At 41.0% G+C, this 22016-nt stretch overlaps 1 protein-coding gene across 2 annotated transcripts in view; it reads left to right on the forward strand.

Annotated features, from left to right (window-relative positions):
- Positions 1 to 373: 373 nt before the first annotated feature.
- The window catches only part of CCDC66 (coiled-coil domain containing 66), a 53476-nt gene continuing 31833 nt past the window's right edge, over positions 374 to 22016 (forward strand). For both annotated transcript variants that reach the window (XR_015794893.1, XM_088134199.1), the window contains exons 1-6: positions 374 to 518; positions 4434 to 4498; positions 6732 to 6757; positions 8557 to 8998; positions 13316 to 13481; positions 15130 to 15230. Coding sequence is in view for 1 of the 2 variants with exons in the window: in XM_088134199.1 (XP_087990325.1) it covers positions 466 to 518; positions 4434 to 4498; positions 6732 to 6757; positions 8557 to 8998; positions 13316 to 13481; positions 15130 to 15230 (853 nt within the window). In the remaining variant the exon portion in view is untranslated. The remainder of the gene's footprint in view (positions 519 to 4433; positions 4499 to 6731; positions 6758 to 8556; positions 8999 to 13315; positions 13482 to 15129; positions 15231 to 22016) is intronic.

A 22016-nucleotide genomic window follows, 5' to 3' on the forward strand; every position in this document is an offset into this window, starting at 1 on the left:
TCCGTGCTGGCTGGGGAATTCTGGGAGTTGAAGTCCACACATCTTAAAGTCGCTGAGATTGAGAAACGTAGTTCTAAAGCAATCCTGATGTATAAAGGACCCTTAGAAGAGAAAAATAGGAACGTTCAGCGCTTCGCCGCTTCTGAAGAGCCTGGAAAGCGTTTCTAACGGCTCTTCCGCTCGCCCCTCCTCCACCTCGCCGCCCCCTCCACCTCGGACGGCGCGGGAAAAACAAGATTCGTCTGGACTCCAATTCCCACAATGCTTCGCAGGCAGGGAGCTCTACCCGATAAGTGAGAACGGAGCTCATTGGTGAAAGGACCGGGGCAGCCGCAGGCCTATCAGCTCGTCTTTCATTGTGCGGTGGCAGCAACCGACGTACACACATTAAGCCGAGAGCCGCCCAGGGGGCTGTTCGTGCACCTCTTGCCGCTGCCGCTGCCGCTGCCCACCGGCCTGCCCTGGATGACGGGCTCCCGCGCTAGTCCGCGGAGCAGAGACGCAGCCATGAATCTGGGGTAAGGAAGCGGAGTCCTGCGGAACGGCAGTCCCTACGGCTGTGTCGCCCGGGGCGACTAGATGTACTTGGGTGATCCACGGGGCTCCCTTTAGTTGTCGCCAGATTTCCTTTCCGAGTAGAGCTGGCAGGAGGCGAAATCTCCTGCCCTCCAGTCGGAGGCAGGTCCGCGAAGGCGGTGGGATCATCCCCGTTGAAGCCTGATGTGGCTTCTGCAAGGGCTGCGAGAGCTGCTCCTGCCTCCCCGTTGCAAGCCCTCTGTGCGCGCCTGGGGCCCCGTCCATCCCTCGTGGCAAGTACTCCTCTCGGTTTATTGTACGGTCTTAATCATACCTTGCAAACAAGCCCCTGCTAGTGATGTCGGTGCTGGGCTAGGGCTAGGCTGGGTAGCAATGCCGACTGCTCTAGTCCACGCTGGTGGCTGGACAGCTTCATCTGCTGGTTTCTGTATAGTGCATTCAAGCCACGAGTGGACCACAACTTTTTCTGACAACCCCAGATGTTTGGAAGTAAATCTTGCTGAGTATGGGCAAGAGTCATAAAAGCTAGAATTCATTAATTTCATTTTATTATCAGCCAGGTGAGTTTATGTTGTCATTCTTTTTGTTAAAAAGACACTCAACAGCAAATCAGATTCCATGGAAAATAATTGCTGTACAGTATTCTAAAAAGACCTCAAACCCCTGCTTATCTAACCTATGATATGAACTTGGGATTGCGTACTTAATATATTTTTATATTGCTTAGCATGTAGTCATCTTCAAGTGGATTACAAAGTAAAACTACTAAAATACAACAATCAAATTGGCATGAATTAAAATAAAATAATAATAATAATAATAATAATAATAATAATAATAACAAAATTGTGACAAAATCACCATCAGTCAGTTGCAAAACACAGCTTTACTTGAAACACCTTACATCCTGCAATGATTATCAGGGTATTACCCTGGAGTAAAGAATTTCTCAGTGAAAATATGCACTTGACAGAGCACAGCTTGACTGTGTTTGCAATCCCCGCAACCCGCCCAGAGCACACACCTGTAGGGTGTGGCAGCATGACACAGCACAAACCACTGTATATAGCAAAGTGCACCATGGGTTATAGTGTAGCTGGTGATAGGAGTTGTGGCTGGTGTTGGAGTTCTGGGAAGTACTTAGGGATTTGCAGGTTGGTGTACATTCTGTATGTATTGTACAGTAAATGTCTGTGTGCAAGTTTTCTACATTGGACTGTGGACTGTTTATTTTGTCTCACGGAGTACCACTGCACGAAATGTACGCTGCACACCCTGACACCTTTAATATTATTAAACAATAACATCTTCCTATCCCAGGTCCTTGGGAAGGACTCAATAGGTGGACAAAAATGCCAAATCCAGTCTAAACATTTGGCTGACCGTGCGACCAACCATAATAATACATTAAAAGATTGGTGGAAAATAAAAGGAAAGGATGCGGGGCGGGGGGGGGGAGCTGAGTGAAGAACTGAGTTCAGTAGGCTCCAGAAGATGTGTTAGCAAGTGGTCTCATGAATGTGGAGAAGAGAAGCAGATCTGTCTGAATGATTGCAAGATGATAGTCACCAAGTTGCATCACATTCAACAGAACTTTTATTAGATGTAGGAGAACTCCCACATGGAACTTCCTAGCTACCAATTAAAATAAAGCACATATTCTTTTTGAAAAGGGAAGAAGTACATTTATATTAAAAATTAACACTTGCAAGAAGATGCTGTCTAGACCTCTTGTGCGTGAATAGGGCAGGTCATTGTCCTATAATACACTTGTGTGCAAGCATGAAAGCAGAAGAGTTTTGTAGACGTTTGCTAAGGAATAGAAAAGGTATTCTATTGTGCAGCTTTCAGATGTTTTTAGATCCAGTACCGTATCTGTCTCTTCAAGCTTGATGAGGCACTTTCCCCTAATTTGATTACTGGAGAGATACTTTATTAGATTTGGACCTGGCAGATGACAGTTGTGCCTTGATAAATTAAAACTTGATTATTGTTCAAATGTACTATACTGTACGTAAGTTGGCTGTTAAAGACATACTGTTTCAAGACTGTAGGTTCCTTTCTTGCAGTAAGTAATTGGAGCACATTGGTTCACATTTGGTTGTAGATTGCTTTAGAGTTCCAGGCACAACTCAGGTCATGTTTAACTGTGGTCCTTTTGTGCCCCATCAAATAAAAAATGCAAAAATAGACTGTTGTTGCCCAATCTATTATTCATAGCCACTACTAGCAATTAATTTCTCTTTCACTCCTATATGCTTTTCTGCATGAGAGAGCTGTTATTTGAAATAGCTATGGGATTCTGTAAGAATGATGACAGATACCTTCTTTCTTGTACTCTTCAAATTTAGAATTACATCCAGAGGTTTTATTCTGGGAAAGGAAGGATAAGAGAAAACTGTGTTTTCATATCATGCTAAGCTGAGAAGTTTTAGCTATGCTTTGTTAAACAAACAAAACTATGTTTTAGTACAATGTGTGAACCTAGCTACAAATTCCAGTGTGCCATAGAGACCAAATGTGCTATCGAGAAAGCTTAATTGTTGCTGCTTTTCTAAACCAATCAATCAGCTCTAAAGTTAGCTCTAAATAAAGGCATTTCAGAACTTATGCTCTTTCCTTCCCCCACCTTAGGTGGAAAAATGGGGAAAAAAAGAGGCCCTGTGGTGCATTCCAGAAGTAGACATATACAGCATGGATGACAATGCTCCTAGTTCTCTTCCCATGAGGCCTAGAAACACCTAAGCTTGGGGAACAATGTTTATGCCATTTTCACTCACCACAGTGAAGTGACTTTTGGAAAGCTTGGTTCTTTTATAGCTTCCATGAGCTTTTAAGACTAAATTCACTGGTGGTGTAGTCCCCAGTGCAGTATGCTGCAGTTAGCAGTCTACATGTTTTCTGATAGCAGAATTTTTATAATAACTTTTATTTGATAATCAGTTCATTAATGGTTATTTTAGTATCCTATCTTGTACACATTTTGGTATAATAATGTATATACTGCATTATGCATATTGAAGGTTAGATCCAGTTTTAAATATATGCAATCACCAAAAGCAGGAAAAGATATTTCAACCTAATTTTCAAAGATTCTTCCTGTATCACACAGCCAGGGAAGTCAATTCCTGCTAGTCAAGTTGGACATGCTAAATCTGAATCTGACCCAGCATTCCATGAAGATTTCAGCTTCATTTAGGGTGATGGATATGTACGTTTTCAGGAATATGGAAGTGCTTGTGCCTTCCTCTGTTCCAGTGATCTCTGTGTGTATGTGTGCCCTTTACCATATATATACTCAAAGCCTTTAAGGCAACAGCATTAGATTTCAAAAACAAGTTAAAGCTTGTGAACTTAGGTTTGTGGGAACATGCAAAAAAATTTAATGAGTCAGTTGTGTTCTGCATTAAAGAAGAAATCACCATTTCTGTGTAAGTATCTGAGAGTAATAAACAGTTCATCTTTCTCTTTTAGGGATTGAGTTTAGGGTTTCTTTATTTATATTGTCCCCAAAATTACTTTTTACTGCTGTAAAATGGTTTTGTACTCCTGTTGCCTCTAAAATTACTTTTTTAAAAAATGGGGAAATCTTACTCTAGGCAGCTTGACTTGCAAGTGATAGCTGGTTTTTCCACAAAGCTGAATTATTTCCTATTCTGTATAATTTATAATTGTTTTGTATGATTTTAAGGGAGGAGAGGAAACTCTGGAAGTGAAAAGGAGAAAAGAAAGCTAGAATATGTCAGATGCCACACTGTAATCGCTGTTTAGTTTAGATCTTTACTATTTTGTAAAAACATAGTCATAGGCTTTATTGGTTTATTTAAAAATTATGTTCCATATTTTTTCAAGCTGATTTCAATTATATAAACAGTTTGCTGTTTTTTTTATTACAGGGATGGTTTAAAGCTTGAAACTGAAATACTGGATGGAAAACCTAGATTGATAGTGGCTCCTTGTGGTATGATTACTCTTATATATAAAATCAGTCTGTATTAATGATTACCACCACTTTTTTGTTTTGTTTCTTTAAGGAAACCTTCAATTTTTAAATACCTTAGTGAGATATGTTCTAGTTATTTGGATTATTTTACTCTGATTACATCAGAAAACAGCAATTTTCCCAACCTAGGTCTCCTACAGATATGTGGACTTCAACTCCCAGAATTCTTAACGATCGCCATACTGGCTATGAATTCTGAGAGTTGAAGTCCATGAACTTGGAAAATACCTAGGCTGGATTGATACAGGGCTACGTTGAAGAGAGTGGCCACAACCCAATAGATACAATAAACGCAAAGTTTCTATGAAACACAACCCAGTTTCAATCATTATCATCCATAAGTATGTGTTTGTAGATTTGGTAGAACTAAATTATCATTTTGTAAGTAATAATTACTTGTATCAAGGGGTAGGCAAACCATGACCCTGAAACAGTATTTGCAGCTTTTCTTCCCCCCGCCCCCCGCCCCAGGTCATAGCTGCTGAAAATTGATAGTATAGTTCAGACATAGGACATATGTGAAAACTGTAGTACAAATTCCTAAAATAGGAATATTTTAACAAAGTATGAATCCTCAAAAAACCAACTCCCCCATATGTACAGTTGGGTCCACTTACAGCCTTTACCCTCCAAAATGTTAGGTGCAGCCCTTGGTCAGCCTAAAATTATTCATCTGGCTTAGATGGATAGATAGGCTCCCCTATTATAAGCCAGCTTCCTGTGTACAATTTTGAATTAGGCAAGAATACTACCACTGATTTCTCTCAGTGTTGGATTGTGGCTACTGTTTTCCAATTATGTGGTTTTGATGATTTTATTTATTTATTTATTTATTTATTTATTTATTTATTTATTTTTATTATGAGAACTTTTGGATAGAATGGACGATGTGGTAACTGATATAGAAATCTGGTTTACAAGAATAGCCCAAAGACATTAAAACTGTAATCCTTCCATATGTACTTACTCTGTGTGTGTATGTGTGGGTACCTGGAGTGGGTTGTTTTGTCTATCTCTCTATGCGTATGCTGGGGATATGGTTGTAGAGAAAGGAACATGTGTATATGCGTGTACATATCTATGTTGTGATGCATGTGTTGATATGCCTTTAAGCCTCAAATGTGGTTTGAACTAAATTATGCATAGTGATGTTCTGTTGCTAGAAATATCTCTGAATTGCTCTGTAAGCAATTCAGAGCTAAGAATATTAGTTTTTCAAATTGTTTTATCTTCTGTAACTGAAGAACTGACTTACAGAAACCTTCATATTTCCACTCATGTATGATTGGGGTTAAGGTGTAAATCCTTTTATTTTAAAAAAAATTGGGGTTGCCTCCCCCCCCCCCCGAATTTTAAGTAGAGGTAGTCCTTGCCTAATGACTGAAATTGGGACCGGAATCTCAGTTGTTGAGCAAAGCGGTCATTAAGCGAGATACCCACATGATTGCTTTGCTCAGTGACTGCAGTCTAAGCACTTCCAGTTGTGGTCATTAAGCAATCTCCCAGATTGTTTAGCGGATGGAGCGAAAGAGATGTCTGCTGAAGGATTTCATCTGCTCAAGGATTTCAGGTCCATGCAGAGCTGAAATCCTTCAGCAGACAAACGCTTTCGCTCTGTCCTCTTTCCCTTCCCACTCTCAGTGGTGAATGGAGCATCTGAAGATTTTAGGTCCATAACTGCCCAGCGCTGAAGGGGGAGGGGAAAGCTTGCAGCAGTGTGAAGGCAGGTATGTCAAATCCTGAAGATTTGAGGTCCGTGCCTTTGCACTACTGAAGAGAGAGGGAAAACCTTGCAGTGGTGTGAAGGCAGGGACCTCAAATCCTGAAGATTTGAGCTCCATAACTGCCCATTGCTGCGTCTCCTCTGCTTGCAACCTTCCCTACCAGCTTCCAATGGGGAAGCCGGCAGAGAAGATTGCAAATGGCAATCACATGATCATGTGGCACTTGGCAACCGGTTGTAAATGCAAGCCAGTTGCCAAGCACCTGAAATGTGGCCATGTGACTGTAATAGGGTGTTTGCTAGATATAGTGTTTTCATGGATGGATGGATACAGAATACGCTCCACATTCATTGATTGTCAAATTTCTAGCCTTCTTAGTGCCACTGGGATTTTGCTAGTCAAGTTGGGAAAGTAAGTTAAAATTGTCCTAGACCTTATTCTAATGCTTTTTTTTCCCCCTTTCATAGTAAGTAAGTCGAAACCAGGCATAAGGGTAAGTCTTAAATCCTGCTTACAGTATTAACGGTGTGATATCATTTTATTTTAATGCTTTGATTACAAAATAAATTGTACCCACATTTGTTGATATTTCAGTTTACTAGGAACTTCTCTAATTTAGAAAAAAGTGATCAGCAATATGTTAAATTTCATTTTTGCCCTAAAAGCCCTAAAAGGCTTGAACCCATGCTTTCTTAAGGTCTTTATTTTCTTATAAAAATGCAACTGGCTGCTATCTTCCTTGATTCTTTGGATCCTCCAAGCAAGCTGTAGGACAGTGATGGCTCCAGGAACCTTCTGCCCAATGATTTCTTTTTCATTTCCTTTCATTTAAAGGTGTAAGATTTTTTTTTAAATAATTAATAGGTTGATGAAGTAACTCTCTGAAGAACAGAATATAAATACCTTACATATTCAGCTTTTGCTTTTGAAATATATATTAAACTTCCATGGTAGGGTAGGGCAGACAGGTGAAAAATATGTGATGCTTTTTATTTATTTATATATACACGCACACATATTCTCTCTCTCTCTCTCATTATGTACTAGCACTTCTGAGAAACAAAGTGTTTTTTCCCCCCTTTTTGAGTGTTTTTCCTGAAACAATGTGATCCAAAATATATTGCTCACAAATCTTCAGTACATGTATGAGTTTCAGAGATTATCAGGGCAGCTGCAAAGATCTGATGTCCTCTCTGAGTCTGCACCCTAGTGCAGTGTTTCTCAACCTTGGCAACTTTAAGATGTGTGGACTTCAATTCCCAGAATTCCCTACCCGTCTTAAAGTTGCTAAGGTTGAGAAACACTGCCCTAGTGTGTTGTGGTTTTGGCAACTGCCTCATTATATCCTCTGATCAATCTGTTTTCAAGGGTATGCTAGCTTTATTTTCCCATTCTACAAACCAGTAAGATAGCTCTTTGGGGTGGGCAACATCTACACACTATTCAAAAGAGACAATAGAAAGGAAAACAAAAGACCAGAACATCTCCTCACCAGCAGTCATCACCCAGATAAACAGAGATTAACGCCAAGATTATCACCAGACATACAATCAAGCAGTGAACAATACCCTAATCAAGGAACTACCAGAGGGGAAAAACAAAACAAAACCCCCACCCCCCACCAACACTGGCAGGGCATGCCATAGTATATAAACAGAGAGCAAACCCCATCCCGTTTTAGCACTGAAGATGTTACCTAGCCGGGTAAGGAAATGTTTGCAGGAAAACAACCAAGCTCAGAGAACCCCAAGGACTCCACAGTTCAACCGTGAGCTACATGTATTCTCTTCTATTGGCACTGTATGCTTTTTCCTCTGCCCTAGGCAAAGCAGTAAAGACGTGGTAATCTCCAGCAAATTGCACAGGGCACAGAGGGGATTAAGCATGCAACCACCAAGAACTCTGTTGCTCCTCCAGGAGTGCTCAGGGCAAGGTAGTTTCCCCTTTCCCACAGGCTATTTTCCAGTGGCATTTAATGAGAGAATGTAAAACCCTGAGTGTAAGCAAAGTAGTTGTCCTCTGAATTGGTTTAAATTGGATCTAAAACAAGATTGGAATGAAATCTGATGTCCGGTATGCCTTATTTTGTTGTAGATTTTTTTGTAGAGGTTGAAGTAGGGAACTATTATTTGCATTAAAGTTATTCTGAAAACATTGTCCTATTCCTTTAGCCATGGAACTAAAACATTTTACAGCTTAAGAAGTCAATTACTGGAGGAAATAATAATAGTAATATAAGTAATACTACAGTTTTAAAGGCTGTGCAATAAGCAAGCTGTCTCTATTCCACAGATATGTAATAAAAACAAGATCTTAAAATACACATCAAGATCAAAACCAAATGGGCATATTCTGAAATCAGTGCAAACATCCTGTGAGAAGAATGAGTGTTTAACAAAACAGAAAACTGGATCAAGACTTTCAGTGACCAAAGGTAGTAAACATCCTGAAACTCTGATGTTTACCAAGGATTCATCAAAAGAACCCTGTAATAGAGATGATGCTTTTATAATCCAAAAAGACAATACAACTGCAAAGCCAGATAATATGAAAGTTTCAGTTAAGAAACCTTTGGCATCCAACAAGAAATTTAAAAAGCATTCTGCTTCTGTCGAGGATCTAAGGGACAATTTGGTATGTTTAACACAACAGCAGCTGGAGCAGATTTTAATGGCAGTAAAAGAAGGAAGCCAAGCAGCCCCTCAGGTTCGGGATGAGAAGAAAGCAGAAACAAGTAAGATTTTTCTTTTCTTCACCCCGTACACAGGCATTCTCCCCTGGGAAAGGAGAAGTGGGAAGGGGTATGCATGCCTACACCTTAGCATTGCTAGCAGAAGTCAAGAGAGACAAAGAGAAAGAGTGGCTTATAAATTTGCATGGTAAATTAATTTCAAATATCTAACAGTGACACTTACTGAATTAATTAACTAGAACAAGTTCTGTTAAGCTGGAAGAGTAAAAATACTAAATCCAATTGCCAACATGTTTTCTCCAATGATACGGTTTTTGCATAGCTCTAATGAGTTCCTCCTTGTTCTTTTATTTATTATGGGGTAGGCACTATTTCTTTGCAAGGGCCCACATTAAAAAAAAAATTATGTCACATGACTGTGCAGTACTAGGCATTTTGGCCTTTTTTCATTTTGGTGAATTTGGGGTCAGGGGCACCCCAAATTAGATTATGCAGGTTCACAAAATTAGAGGATTTATTAGGCCTATTTTAAGGCCTAAATCATTAAATCACACTGCCCCAAATTGCCGTTTTGCTGCTAAATTTTAGCAGTATAGTCCCTGGAGGTGATAGGCACAGCACAAATGTGTCAGGGCAGAAGGCACAGTACAATTGTCTTCCTCTGGTTTAACAAGAAGGTTCCAGTTCCCAAACAGCTGTAACATTTTACTCTGTATGGTTTTTATATTGTTTTTAATGTGTGCATTTGTAAACTGATTCAAGATGCTTTTTTATAATAAGTAGAATAAAATACTACATGGTAAAAATTAAAATAACTTTATGTATAGCAAAGGAAACCATAACATTCAAGTATGCTTTTGGAAAAGGGTGTTCAGCGATGGCTAGGGTCACTATTCCAGTCTAGGGGAAAAGGACAATTACAATTCAGATGCGTCTAGCTTAATTCAGATATCACATCAGTTGCAAAACCATGGTAAACTACAGTGGGGCAAAAAAGTATTTAGTCAGCCACCAATTGTGCAAGTTCTCCCACTTAAAAAGATGAGAGAGGCCTGTAATTTTCATCATAGGTATACCTCAACTATGAGAGACAAAATGGGGGGAAAAATCCAGAAAATCACATTGTCTGATTTTTAAAGAATTTATTTGCAAATCATGGTGGAAAATAAGTATTTGGTCAATATCAAAAGTTCATCTCAATACTTTGTTATATATCCTTTGTTGGCAATGACAGAGGTCAAACGTTTTCAGTAAGTCTTCACAAGGTTTTCACACACTGTTGCTGGTATTTTGGCCCATTCCTCCATGCAGATCTCCTCTAGAACAGTGATGTTTTGGGGCTGTCGCTGGGCAACACCGACTTTCAACTCCCTCCAAAGGTTTTCCATGGGGTTGAGATCTGGAAACTGGCTAGGCCACTCCAGGACCTTGAAATGCTTCTTACGAAGCCACCCCTTCGTTGCCCGGGCGGTGTGTTTGGGATCATTGTCATGCTGAAAGACCCAGCCACGTTTCATCTTCAATGCCCTTGCTGATGGAAGGAGGTGTTCACTCAAAATCTCACGATACATGGCCCCATTCATTCTTTCCTTTACACGGATCAGTCATCCTGGTCCCTTTGCAGAAAAACAGCCCCAAAGCATGATGTTTCCACCCCCATGCTTCACAGTAGGTATGGTGTTCTTTGGATGCAACTCAGCATTCTCTCTCCTCCAAACACAACGAGTTGAGTTTAGACCAAAACGTTCTACTTTGGTTTCATCTGACCATATGACATTCTCCCAATCCTCTTCTGGATCATCCAAATGCTCTCTAGCAAACTTCAGACGGGCCCAGACATGTACTGGCTTAAGCAGGGGGACACATCTGGCACTGCAGGATTTGAGTCCCTGGCGGCATAGTGTGTTACTGATGGTAGCCTTTTTACTTTGGTCCCAGCTCTCTGCAGGTCATTCACTAGGTCCCCCCATGTGGTTCTGGGATTTTTGCTCACCATTCTTGTGATCATTTTGACCCCACGGGGTGAGATCTTGCATGGAGCCCCAGATCAAGGGAGATTATCAGTGGTCTTGTATGTCTTCCATTTTCTAATTATTGCTCCCACAGTTGATTTCTTCACACCAAGCTGCTTGCCTATTGCAGATTCAGCCTTCCCAGCCTGGTGCAGGTCTACAATTTTGTTTCTGGTGTCCTTCAACAGCTCTTTGGTCTTGGCCATAGTGGAGTTTGGAGTGTGACTGTTTGAGGTTGTGGACAGGTGTCTTTTATACTGATAACAAGGTCAAACAGGTGCCATTACTACAGGTAACGAGTGGAGGACAGAGGAGCCTCTTAAAGAAGTAGTTACAGGTCTGTGAGAGCCAGACATCTTGCTTGTTTGTAGGTGACCAAATACTTATTTTCCACCATGATTTGCAAATAAATTCTTTAAAAATCAGACAATGTGATTTTCTGGATTTTTTTTCTCATTTTGTCTCTCATAGTTGAGGTATACCTATGATGAAAATTACAGGCCTCTCTCATCTTTTTAAGTGGGAGAACTTGCACAATTGGTGGCTGACTAAATACTTTTTTGCCCCACTGTAAGTGGAATTGTTTGTAGAAGTCAAGTCCTCAAGCCAAGCTCAATTCCTGGTGACAACCTGAGCTAAATTGCGAAAGCTCGTGATTTGCAATCAGAGGCCACCGGAAGCTGGATTAAATTGATGCATCTGATTCCAGAACAACTCTGGGTGGCTTCAGAATGAAAAATAGGTAAAAATGATATCAAATTAAAAAGAATCACCCCAAGGTTTAGCCTATTTCATATGCAGGATATACAGGTAGTCCTCGCTTAATGACCCTAATTGGGACTGGAATTTCCATTGCTAAACAAAGTGGTCATTAGGCAAAACATCACATGACCATGCTGCTTAGCGATGTCAGTTCCGGTAGTCCCAGTTGCAGTCATTAGGCGAGGAGCACGCCATTGGTAGGCAAGGACCTCACACTTCTCCTGCCCTGCACAAACTGCTGGCTCCATCCGCTGCCTCCTCCCAGCCGGGCCCAGCAAGCTCCCTTCTGCAGACAGGGCACCACCACCCTGCCACACTCGCCTCTGCTTCAACTCCTCCCACCCACCTATCTCCCCCCATCTCTGCCCTTTTGGCCACCCTGCACTGCGCCACCACCAATCCCTGCTACACCCCACTGCCCCTAGCTGAATGCTGTCTTCTGCTGCTGCTGGCCCAGAATGCAGGCGCTGGGCGAGGATACACCAAAGGGAGCTCACCAGGCCCAGCTGTGGAGGAGGCAGTGGGATGGAGCCAGGGAGGAGGCAGGTGCTGGTGTGGGCGGCAGCTCCCCAAGTGGCTGTTGGCGCTTCAGCACCAACAGCCGCCACCTTCACCCAGGGAGCCACCACCTGCACCACCACCCTTTGGGCAGCCAAAAAAGAGATGGGGGGAGATAGAGAGGTGGGTGAGTTGAAGCGCATGTGTGGCCAAAAATGCAGAACGCTTGCCAAGTGCCCAAATTTTGATCATATAACCACAGGTGCACTGCAATGGCCATAACGTCAAGGACTGGTCATAACTACCATTTGTTCAGCGCCATTTTAACTTTGAACAGTTGCTGAACCAATGGTTGTTAAGCGACAACTTCCTGTAATTGATGAAAATTATACCAGATTTCTGTTCTGAAGTTAGCATAGATGCATACTTTATAGAATTACAAATGGTTTTATGTGTGCATGCACACATACACTCATGATACACACACAGACACCCCTACATCATCAATGAACGAATTAGCAGTTGGAAAGATTAGGTTTGCATTCATATTTTGACAAATGTGTGCCATTTAAGAATTAATATACATAAATTGTGTCACTTAGATTCAGGCAAAGTTTAAAATGTGTGAAATAATCCACAGATATTGGTAGGTAGAATAAGAGGGCTATGCAGCACCTTGAACACAAATGTCAGTAGTGTTTTAGAGTTTGTGGGGTTGTGAATGCTGCAATTGTTTAAGGCAGCCAAGGGTGCCCTCCACAATTGCTACACTATCCTGGGAAAATCTGGGTTTGGTTTAAGGAATGGCAGACCAATACTGCATTTGCATCCCTGGGCATTCTGAAGCATCTTGGGTTCTTCCAATCCAAAGTGCTGCATAGCCCTTCTGAGTTTTTTGGAAATATTTATCCATATTTCATTCACAAATTGGTGACAATTTTATTTTAAACATATATTCTATTAGGAAAACTAAAACAAAAGATGGTGTAATTTCAAAAGCTTCTGTTATTACTTTATTGCAGCAAAAACAAGGAAGAATCTGTTGCAGCTGCGGCTGAACTAATATTAAGTCCTTTTTGTTTTCTAGTATCGAACTATTCAGACACCAAAACTCTTGCTGATCAGACTTCAGAAGAAAATGTAATGGGATTACTTCAGAAAGTTGGTGATGTTCCATCTCTTCCAAGTGAAAGTAGTTGTTGTTCAAACAAAAAACAAGGAATCTCTAGACATGCTGTACAGAAAATAATAATGTGCGTAGATCTTATCAGTCAAAAATTCAGATTAGTTTAAATTTTACTTTGGGATGCTCTTAAAAGAATTTATCATTAGCATCATGATGAATGGAGGGGAGGTCCCTGTGCACTGTGTATCAGGTAGGTACTTTTCTCTTCTAGTCAGTGGATACATTGGACATTTTGAGAGCACAATGTGGATGCTCTCAGAAAATGGCTGCCATATGGGACATCATAAAAAAAAAATTGTCTCTTTTTGCCTGGGTAGACAGTTACATTTCAGACAGGACATCAAGTTGCAATTACTCCCTGATATAATTTTTTTAAGAATACCTGGGAGGTATTCCAGAAATTTTGTTGGAAATAAAAATGATGCTAGTGGCTAGGATTTTATTTCACAGCATGACAACTTCTTGGTTATTTTTCATCATAAGAACATTTTAAAGGTAAATAAGATGGGAAACTTGACAGACACCAGAAGAGAGATACATGTGCCCCTTGATATGGTGGACTTCATTTTGCCTATCTGCACAATATAGTATAGAGAGCCAGTTTGGTGTAATGGTGAAGGCACCAGGATAGAAACCAGAAGATTTTGAGTTCTAGTTCCACCTTAGGCACAAAGCCAGCTAGGTTACCTTGGGCCAGTCACTCTCTCTCAGCTCTACAAAGCAAGCCACTTCTGAAAATCTTGCCAAGAAAACTTCAGGGACTTGTCCAGGAAGTTCCCAGGAGTCAAGACTGACTCGAAGGCACCAAAAATAAAAAACTATATAGTATGCATCTTTGCAGAATTATATAGGGACATGCGCATGAAAAATCAGAGACTGGCTGATTCACATATAATGCTGAGCCAGGAGTTTAGGCCATAGCTTCAATAAGCCAGCCTAGTCTAATTTGTACCTAATGGTTCAAGCAAAACACTATGCCGTAAACAAATAAGCATATTGTGACCATGGTGTGTTAACCAGACCACTGTAGCTGTGTTTGTATATCACAGTAAGATCAGTTTCAATTCAGCATGACAGGAATAAGCCTAGCCTTTTGGGGGGCTTGCACTATCCCCATCCTCTTTCTTCTTCTAACCAACTAAAGCTGCCTATCTGCTTAGTTTCAATAAGCCAGCTTCAGGATTCACAATGTGTAAATGGCTAGTTTGAGAAAGACTATCAGTAATGATAATTACTGTTTCATGAAAGCATGGTGAGGCAAGTGCAAAAGCTTCCATATCCTTCCATAGGAAAAGGAAAATAGATGGAGAACATGTAGAGTCTCAGGAGGAAACTGGATGGGTTTCTGTTTGTGTATGTTGTACTAAATAATAATGCATAGACATGCTTAGTGTGCAGGGAACCCCAACTACTTCATATGCTCAGATTATCCAATGCAAACAAAAACAGACATTGCTTTAATTTGTCAATTTAATTTTTTCAATCAAATTTTAATTTGTTTATTTAGGGAAAATCTGTAGAATGCAAAAATAGTGAAGAGGACTTTTCTTCCTTGCACAAAATGGAAAGGCAGTTTGGTAAAAGCTTGCAATGAGCAGGGTGCTTGGATTTCCTTCTGGTCCTAATACTACAATATAATGTTTGGATTTCTAAATAATGCTTATTTTAACATTAATGGTTGAATTGTAAAAATCTTGTTTAATTTTTTTCACCAGGAATTCATGGAAACCAGCTGACATGTTTAGTACTCTGGGAGAACGAGAGTGGGATAAAACCTTGTTAGATGCTAAGAAATCTCAGTGGAAGAAAGAACTAGGTACTGTGTAATTTGCTGTATTTCTGTATTATGCAATTGATCATTAATTAGCATCTATTAATGCATTATTTTGTTTCTGAAGTAATAGGTTGGTAGTTCTGGTTTTGATCCCATTAGTATACTCTTTTTAGAGTAGTACAAATGTCATTGATCAGTGTTTAAATGTTTTTATATTTAAATATTTTTCATTACTTTTTACTCTTAATTAATACAGAAATCAAAAATAACTTATCTAAAATATGTGCATCATTTACAAGTCTTTTTTTCATATAGTGCTTTTTAATAAAAGATGTGGACTAGTATCTAGCCTTATTTATATCTGTGCTGCATGCGACATCCCTTGCTAATGGTGAAGACAGTACCAGTCAGTTCTGGCACATTTTGCCCAGTATGCTGCAAGTGCGACCACACCCCAAGCATGCTCACCCTATTCTGTGCCAGCGAGACAAATAAAATGGCACTAGCGCATGTGTTTTTAGATTAGAAGGAAGAGTGCCAGCTAAGTTTATTAGTTCATAATTGTTCGCAGATTTTATTGCCAGAGAATCCTTAGACTTTAGAAAGGGTTTATGTAGTAAGTCGTACCGGTGTTGAGGATTGTTGGTTGCCAGGGCTTAAGGCTTGTGCGGCTTTAAGCTGTGTGCTGAAGGACTGTTGGAATGAAAGAGCAAAGCCAAACTGGAAGATAAGGAAGTGCTGGCTGTGAGCCCTATTTTGCTGAACCTACAGTATTATAGAGGACTAGAGGGACAGTGAGGAGTGTCTGTGGTGCTGAAACACTGTAGGAGCTGAATTGACCAGTGGTTGCCTTGTTGGTGCCTGTATCAGTGGATGCTACCTTTTGTACCCCAGCTGGGAAGGCAGCAAGAGGTGAAAGGAAAATGGCAGCAGACGGATAAACCAGGTACCAGTGTTTTTTTCACTGAGAAGCCAAAGCGAGAGATGGAAAACAGTTAAAGCTTTTTGGTAAGATGGCCAGTGAAACAGAGCAGAAAGGCACTTGTTAAAACGTGGTTATTTCGTAAGACCTTCTCTAAGTAGTGTTGTCTGAATGAGATGCAACACCATGAATGCTACTGTTGGTTGAGATTATTGTAATTTCTATTATTATTATTATTATTATTATAGTATATTGTTGGCTATGCTGTTCTTATTATCAGTTTTGACTGAATTAGTAAAGAAGTTATAAAAAATCTGTAATCTAGAGACTACTTTGCCCTCATCCACTAACTAGTAGCTCCATGCAGTATACTGACCCACACTTAGGAATGAAGGAAGTGGTGGCTTCTGGGGAAGAAATGGCCAATTGAACACAGCTCTGTTCTTTGTGGAGCCAACACCCACAGCAATTAGAGGAGCTGGCCTCGATCCAGCTCTTCAGAATCATCTCCAGATAAAGGAGATTGACAGGATCACCCACAGGTACTCCTTACAGAGATTCCCTGTAAGAGATTGCAAACTAGCAACCTCTAGTGGGTGGAGCGCTCTGGGAGCCAAAGGAAAAACACTGAGCCCAAGCCGTGGTGTGGACCCTTCAAATGGACACTAGATTTGCTTTACTTCCTCTTTTAACTAACATTGTAAATTGCCTGTCTGTGATTTATTTGGTGATTAAAAACCTCCTGAAAGATTAGTTGCTGTACACTGGGAGAATTTCCTACTATCCTGAGAAAAAGAAGACTAAAGTAAGTTTAAAGATCAAAAAGAAATATTTTAACGTTTGGAAATAGTGAAAGGGAATTAAAAATATTGATTGGGGACAGTTGAGAGGCTAGATGGATTTGAAACAGCTTTTTTATAGATTGTTTTAAATGTTTAAGAAAATACAGTAAGTGAATTTGGATTTAATTGCAAGAAAATCTGCCCTGGGAAAGTTTTGCTTCTGAAAATAAACACAAGATAAGACTGAGCTTTCAAGGTCAAAGGGAATGGAGACTAGAGGAATATATTTCTTTTAACATAATGGAGGAATATCCTTCTTTCAAAGAAGAATCTTCAGCTGTTTGGAATCAGTGTGTCCAGGAACTATTTTTAAAATTGTGACTAACTGAGGTTGTAGAAGAAGAAAATATTTTACTGGATAAAATAGCAGTCAAGGATGACTTGAATAAGGATTCTAAAATGGACTTTAAAGAAATGCCAGATTATAAGAGAGACACGTATAAGATATGGAAAAAGAAGCTGTGGATCTGAAGATGGACTCAAAGTTGCTTGATTACAAGAATGATATGGAAAAAGAAGCTGTAATGAACTGGAAGAGTGACTTTGAGAGTTTCTCTATTTTGGATATACAGAAGGGAAATACCAAATCTCTGAAACCTTCTCTGAAAACAGATAGGAAGAGAATGATAAGAGATTGTTATTTGGGGTTTTATTTGGAGAAGAGACTGAAGACTGAGCTTTTCAAAAAGAAGAGAAAGGAATTCAAAGTGGACTTATCAGATCAAGGTTAAATTGTCTATATTTTGATCTTGGATTGTTAATATTGAATTTTCTTTCTCTGACTAGGACTGTAAGATGATGATTTATACCTGTAAAGGTGTTTTATTTGGTTTAGTTTAAAACACATATGTGATTATTACTGGTCTTTTGTATGCTTAAGGGGAGAGATCTTTAGGTTTCATTTCTCAGAAAAAACTTAGAAGCTAAAATGCAAAATGGACCTATTTGTTTAAGCTTAAAATATATAGTTTATTATTACTGGCACTCTTAATGCTTTTGCTGATTAGATTGATTGTTGAATATTTTTTATAATTCGGTTATTGTTTAGGGAGGAGAAAGGGATTGAAGAGGGCTTTTTTTAGTGATATTACAGGTGTTAAATTACTGTTAATACATATACAGTGGAACCTCGGGTTACGAACGCTTCGGTTAACGAACTTTTCGGGTTATGACCAGCTCCGGCTGCAAAATTTTCCTTCGGTTTGCGAACTCCACCTCAGGGTACGAACAGGATACGCAGCCATTTTCCCTCCCGTGACACGGTCTGCGGCCATTTTCCGCCTCTGACATGTGGTCCGCGGCCATTTTTCTGCCCCTGGCACGTGGTCCGTGGCCATTTTCCACCCCTGACACGTCCGCGGCCATTTTTCCACCCCTGACATGTGGTCTGTGGCCATTTTTCCGCCCCTGACACGTGGTTGTAGGGAGGGGGACTCTCCCTCCAAGCAATAGCTGCCTCCCTGTCCTCCACGCCAGAACGGATTAACGGTAATTACATTGAACCTTATGGGGAAATTTGCTTCGGGTTGCAACCAATTCGGGTCGCGACCAGAGTCACGGAACGAATTAAGTTCGTAAACTGAGGTTCCACTGTACTTGTTTGGAGGGAGGGAGAAGTCATCTTTTATATTTCTTTCTCTTTTCTCTTCGTTTGTAGGTTTTTTAGTTTTGTGTTAGTATACACACACATACACATACATACATGTATACACTACTGTGCAAAAGTTTTAGGCAGGTGTGAAAAAATGCTGTAAAGAAAGAATGCTTTCAAAAATATATATTGTAGTTGCTTATGTTTATCAATTTACAAAATGCAAAGTGAATAAATAGAAGAGAAATCCAAATCAGATCAATATTTGGTGTAACTACCCCTTGGCTTCAAACCAGCATCAATTCTTACACTTGCACACTTTGTACACTTGCACAAAGTCGGGGATCTTGTAGGATTCGAGTCAGGTGTATGATTAACCAGTTATACCAAGCAGGTGCTAATGATCATCAATTTCATATGTAGGTTGAAACACAGTCATTAACTGAAACAGAAACAACTGTGTAGGAGGCTTAAAAGTGGGTGAGGAACAGCCAAACTCTGCTACTAAGGTGAGGTTGTGGAAGACAGTTTCATGTCACAGGCCATACACCATGGCAAGACCAAGCACAGCAACAAGACACAAGGTAATTCTACTGCATCAGCAAGGTCTCCCCCAGGCAAAAATTGCAAAGCAGACTGGGGTTTCAAGATGTGCTGTTCAAGCTCTTTTGAAGAAGCACAAAGAAACGGGCAACACTGAGAACCGTAGATGCAGTGGTCGGCCAAGGAAACCTAATGCAGCAGATGAAAGACACATCATGCTTACTTCCCTTTGACATCAGAAGATGTCCAGCAGTGCCATCAGCACAGAACTGGCGGAAACCAGTGGGAGCCAGGTACACCGATCTACTGTCCGGAGAAGTCTGGCCAGAAGTGGTCTTCATGGAAGAATTGCGGCCAAAAAGCCATACCTCCAACGTGGAAATAAGGCTAAGTGACTATGAAAACATAGGAACTGGGGTGCAGAAAAATGGCAATAGGTGCTCTGGACTGATGAGTCAAAATCTGAAATATTTGGCTGTAGCAGGAGGCAGTTTGTTTGCTGAAGCACTGGAGAGCAGTACAATAATGAGTGTCTATAGGCAACAGTGAAGCATCCTTCCATGTTTGGGGCTGCATTTCTGCAAAATGGAGTTGGAGATTTGGTCAGGATCAATGGTGTCCTCAGTGCTGAGAAATACAGGCAGATTCTTATCCATCATGCTATACACTCTGGGAGGCCCTGTGAGACTAGGCTGAAGCTGCCATAACCTAAAGATGAAGTAGGCACTTAAGCAGAGAGGACAAAAGCCAGGAATCTTATCTATGAGATCCCTTCAGGGAGGTAGGTAAGAAGGAAGCAAGTCCTTAAGGAAAAAACAAAGGACCTGAACCAGAAAGAGGAAGTTGGGCCTGAGCACATGGAAGCCCTCACCCCAATCCCATCAACTTGTAAATCAACCCAGCAAGGACTTTTGGGGATAAAAGGGGTCCCAAAGCCCGCCCACTCTGAGTCGTCTTGGTCATCTGAGTCACCTTTGGATCCAGACTTGGTGGCTTCCATCCCTCTAGCTAGTGCCTGGCAGCCTAGTTGGGAAGATGTGGGTAAGTGTGGATGAGCGCGTGTGTGTGTGTGGATGAGAAAGAGCAAATGTACCTTGCAACCAGTAAAGTTTTGCTGTTACTTTAAATTCACTGGGTCTCTGTGTATTACAAAGAACCTCTTGTGCCTCAGTGTTCAGTTGGAAGTGATTTGTGTGTATCCCCAATTATTTCCCGGCTGTTGACCAGGGCTGTGTGTCTGTCTGCTCCAGCTGCACCTATCTGGAAAACCCAGGTAGAAAGCAAGGGGGGCTGACAAGATCCGCATGCCTCAACAGGCTGTGAGTGTGTGAGTGAGTGACCATAAGCCGAACCTGGGAGCAGCGTGTGTAACAGCCCCAAATTTATTCTGCAGCAGAACAACGACCCCAAACATAGAGCCAGTGTCATTAAGAACTACAGTCAGGTCCAGAAATATTGGGACATCGACACAATTCTAACATCTTTGGCTCTATACACCACCACAATGGATTTGGAATGAAACAAACACAATGTGCCTGAACTGCAGACTGTCAGCTTTAATTTGAGGGTATGTACATCCAACTCAGGTGAACGGTGTAGGAATTACAACAGTTTGCATATGTGCCTCCCACTTGTTAAGGGACCAAAAGTAATGGGACAATTGGCTTCTCAGCTGTTCCATGGCCAGGTGTGTGATATCCCCTCAGTACCCCAATTACAATGTGCAGATAAAAGGCCCAGAGTTCATTTCAAGTGTGCTATTTGCATGTGGAATCTGTTGCTGTCAACTCTCAAGATGAGATCCAAAGAGCTGTCACTATCAGTGAAGCAAGCCATCATTAGGCTGAAGAAACAAAACAAACCCATCAGAGAGATAGCAAGAACATTAGGCGTGGCCAAAACAACTGTTTGGAACATTCTCAAAAAGAAGGAACGCACCGGTGAGCTCAGCAATACCAAAAGACCCGGGAGACAACAGACAACAACTGTGGTGGATGACCGAAGAATCCTTTCCCTGGTGAAGAAAACACCCTTCACAACAGTTGGCCAGATCAAGAACACTCCTCAGGAGGTAGGTGTATGTGTGTCAAAGTCAACAATCAAAAGAAGACTTCACCAGAGTGAATACAGAGGGTTCACCACAAGATGTAAACCATTGGTGAGCCTCAAAAACAGGAAGGCCAGATTAGAGTTTGCCAAACGACATCTAAAAAAGCCTTCACAGTTCTGGAACAACATCCTATGGACAGATGAGACCAAGATCAACTTGTACCAGAGTGATGGGAAGAGAAGAGTATGGAGAAGGAAAGGAACGGCTCATGATCCTAAGCATACCACCTCATCAGTGAAGCATGGTGGTGGTAGTGTCATGGTGTGGGCATGTATGGCTGCTAATGGAACTGGTTCTCTTGTATTTATTGATGATGTGACTGCTGACAAAAGTAGCAGGATGAATTCTGCAGTGTTTCGGGCAATATTATCTGCTCACATTCAGCCAAATGCTGCAGAACTCATTGGATGGCGCTTCACAGTACAGATGGACAATGACCCAAAGCATACTGCAAAAGCAACCAAAGAGTTTTTGAAGGGACAGAAGTGGAATGTTATGCAATGGCCAAGTCAATCACCTGACCTGAATCCCATTGAGCATGCATTTCACTTGCTGAAGACAAAACTGAAGGGAAAATGCCCCAAGAACAAGCAGGAACTGAAGACAGTTGCAGTAGAGGCCTGGCAGAGCATCACCAGGGATGAAACCCAGCGTCTGGTGATGTCTATGCGTTCCAGACTTCAGGCTGTGATTGACTGCAGCGGATTTGCAACCAAGTATTAAAAAGGGAAAGTTTGATGTATGATTATTATTCTGTCCCATTACTTTTGGTCCCTTAACAAGTGGGAGACACATATGCAAACTGTTGTAATTCCTACAC

This window comes from Python bivittatus, unplaced genomic scaffold (genome assembly GCF_059951505.1).
Source record: "Python bivittatus isolate LINGU-HERP-01145 unplaced genomic scaffold, Pbiv_v1 ctg000080_np1212, whole genome shotgun sequence".
Classification (NCBI taxonomy): Eukaryota; Metazoa; Chordata; class Lepidosauria; order Squamata; family Pythonidae; genus Python; species Python bivittatus.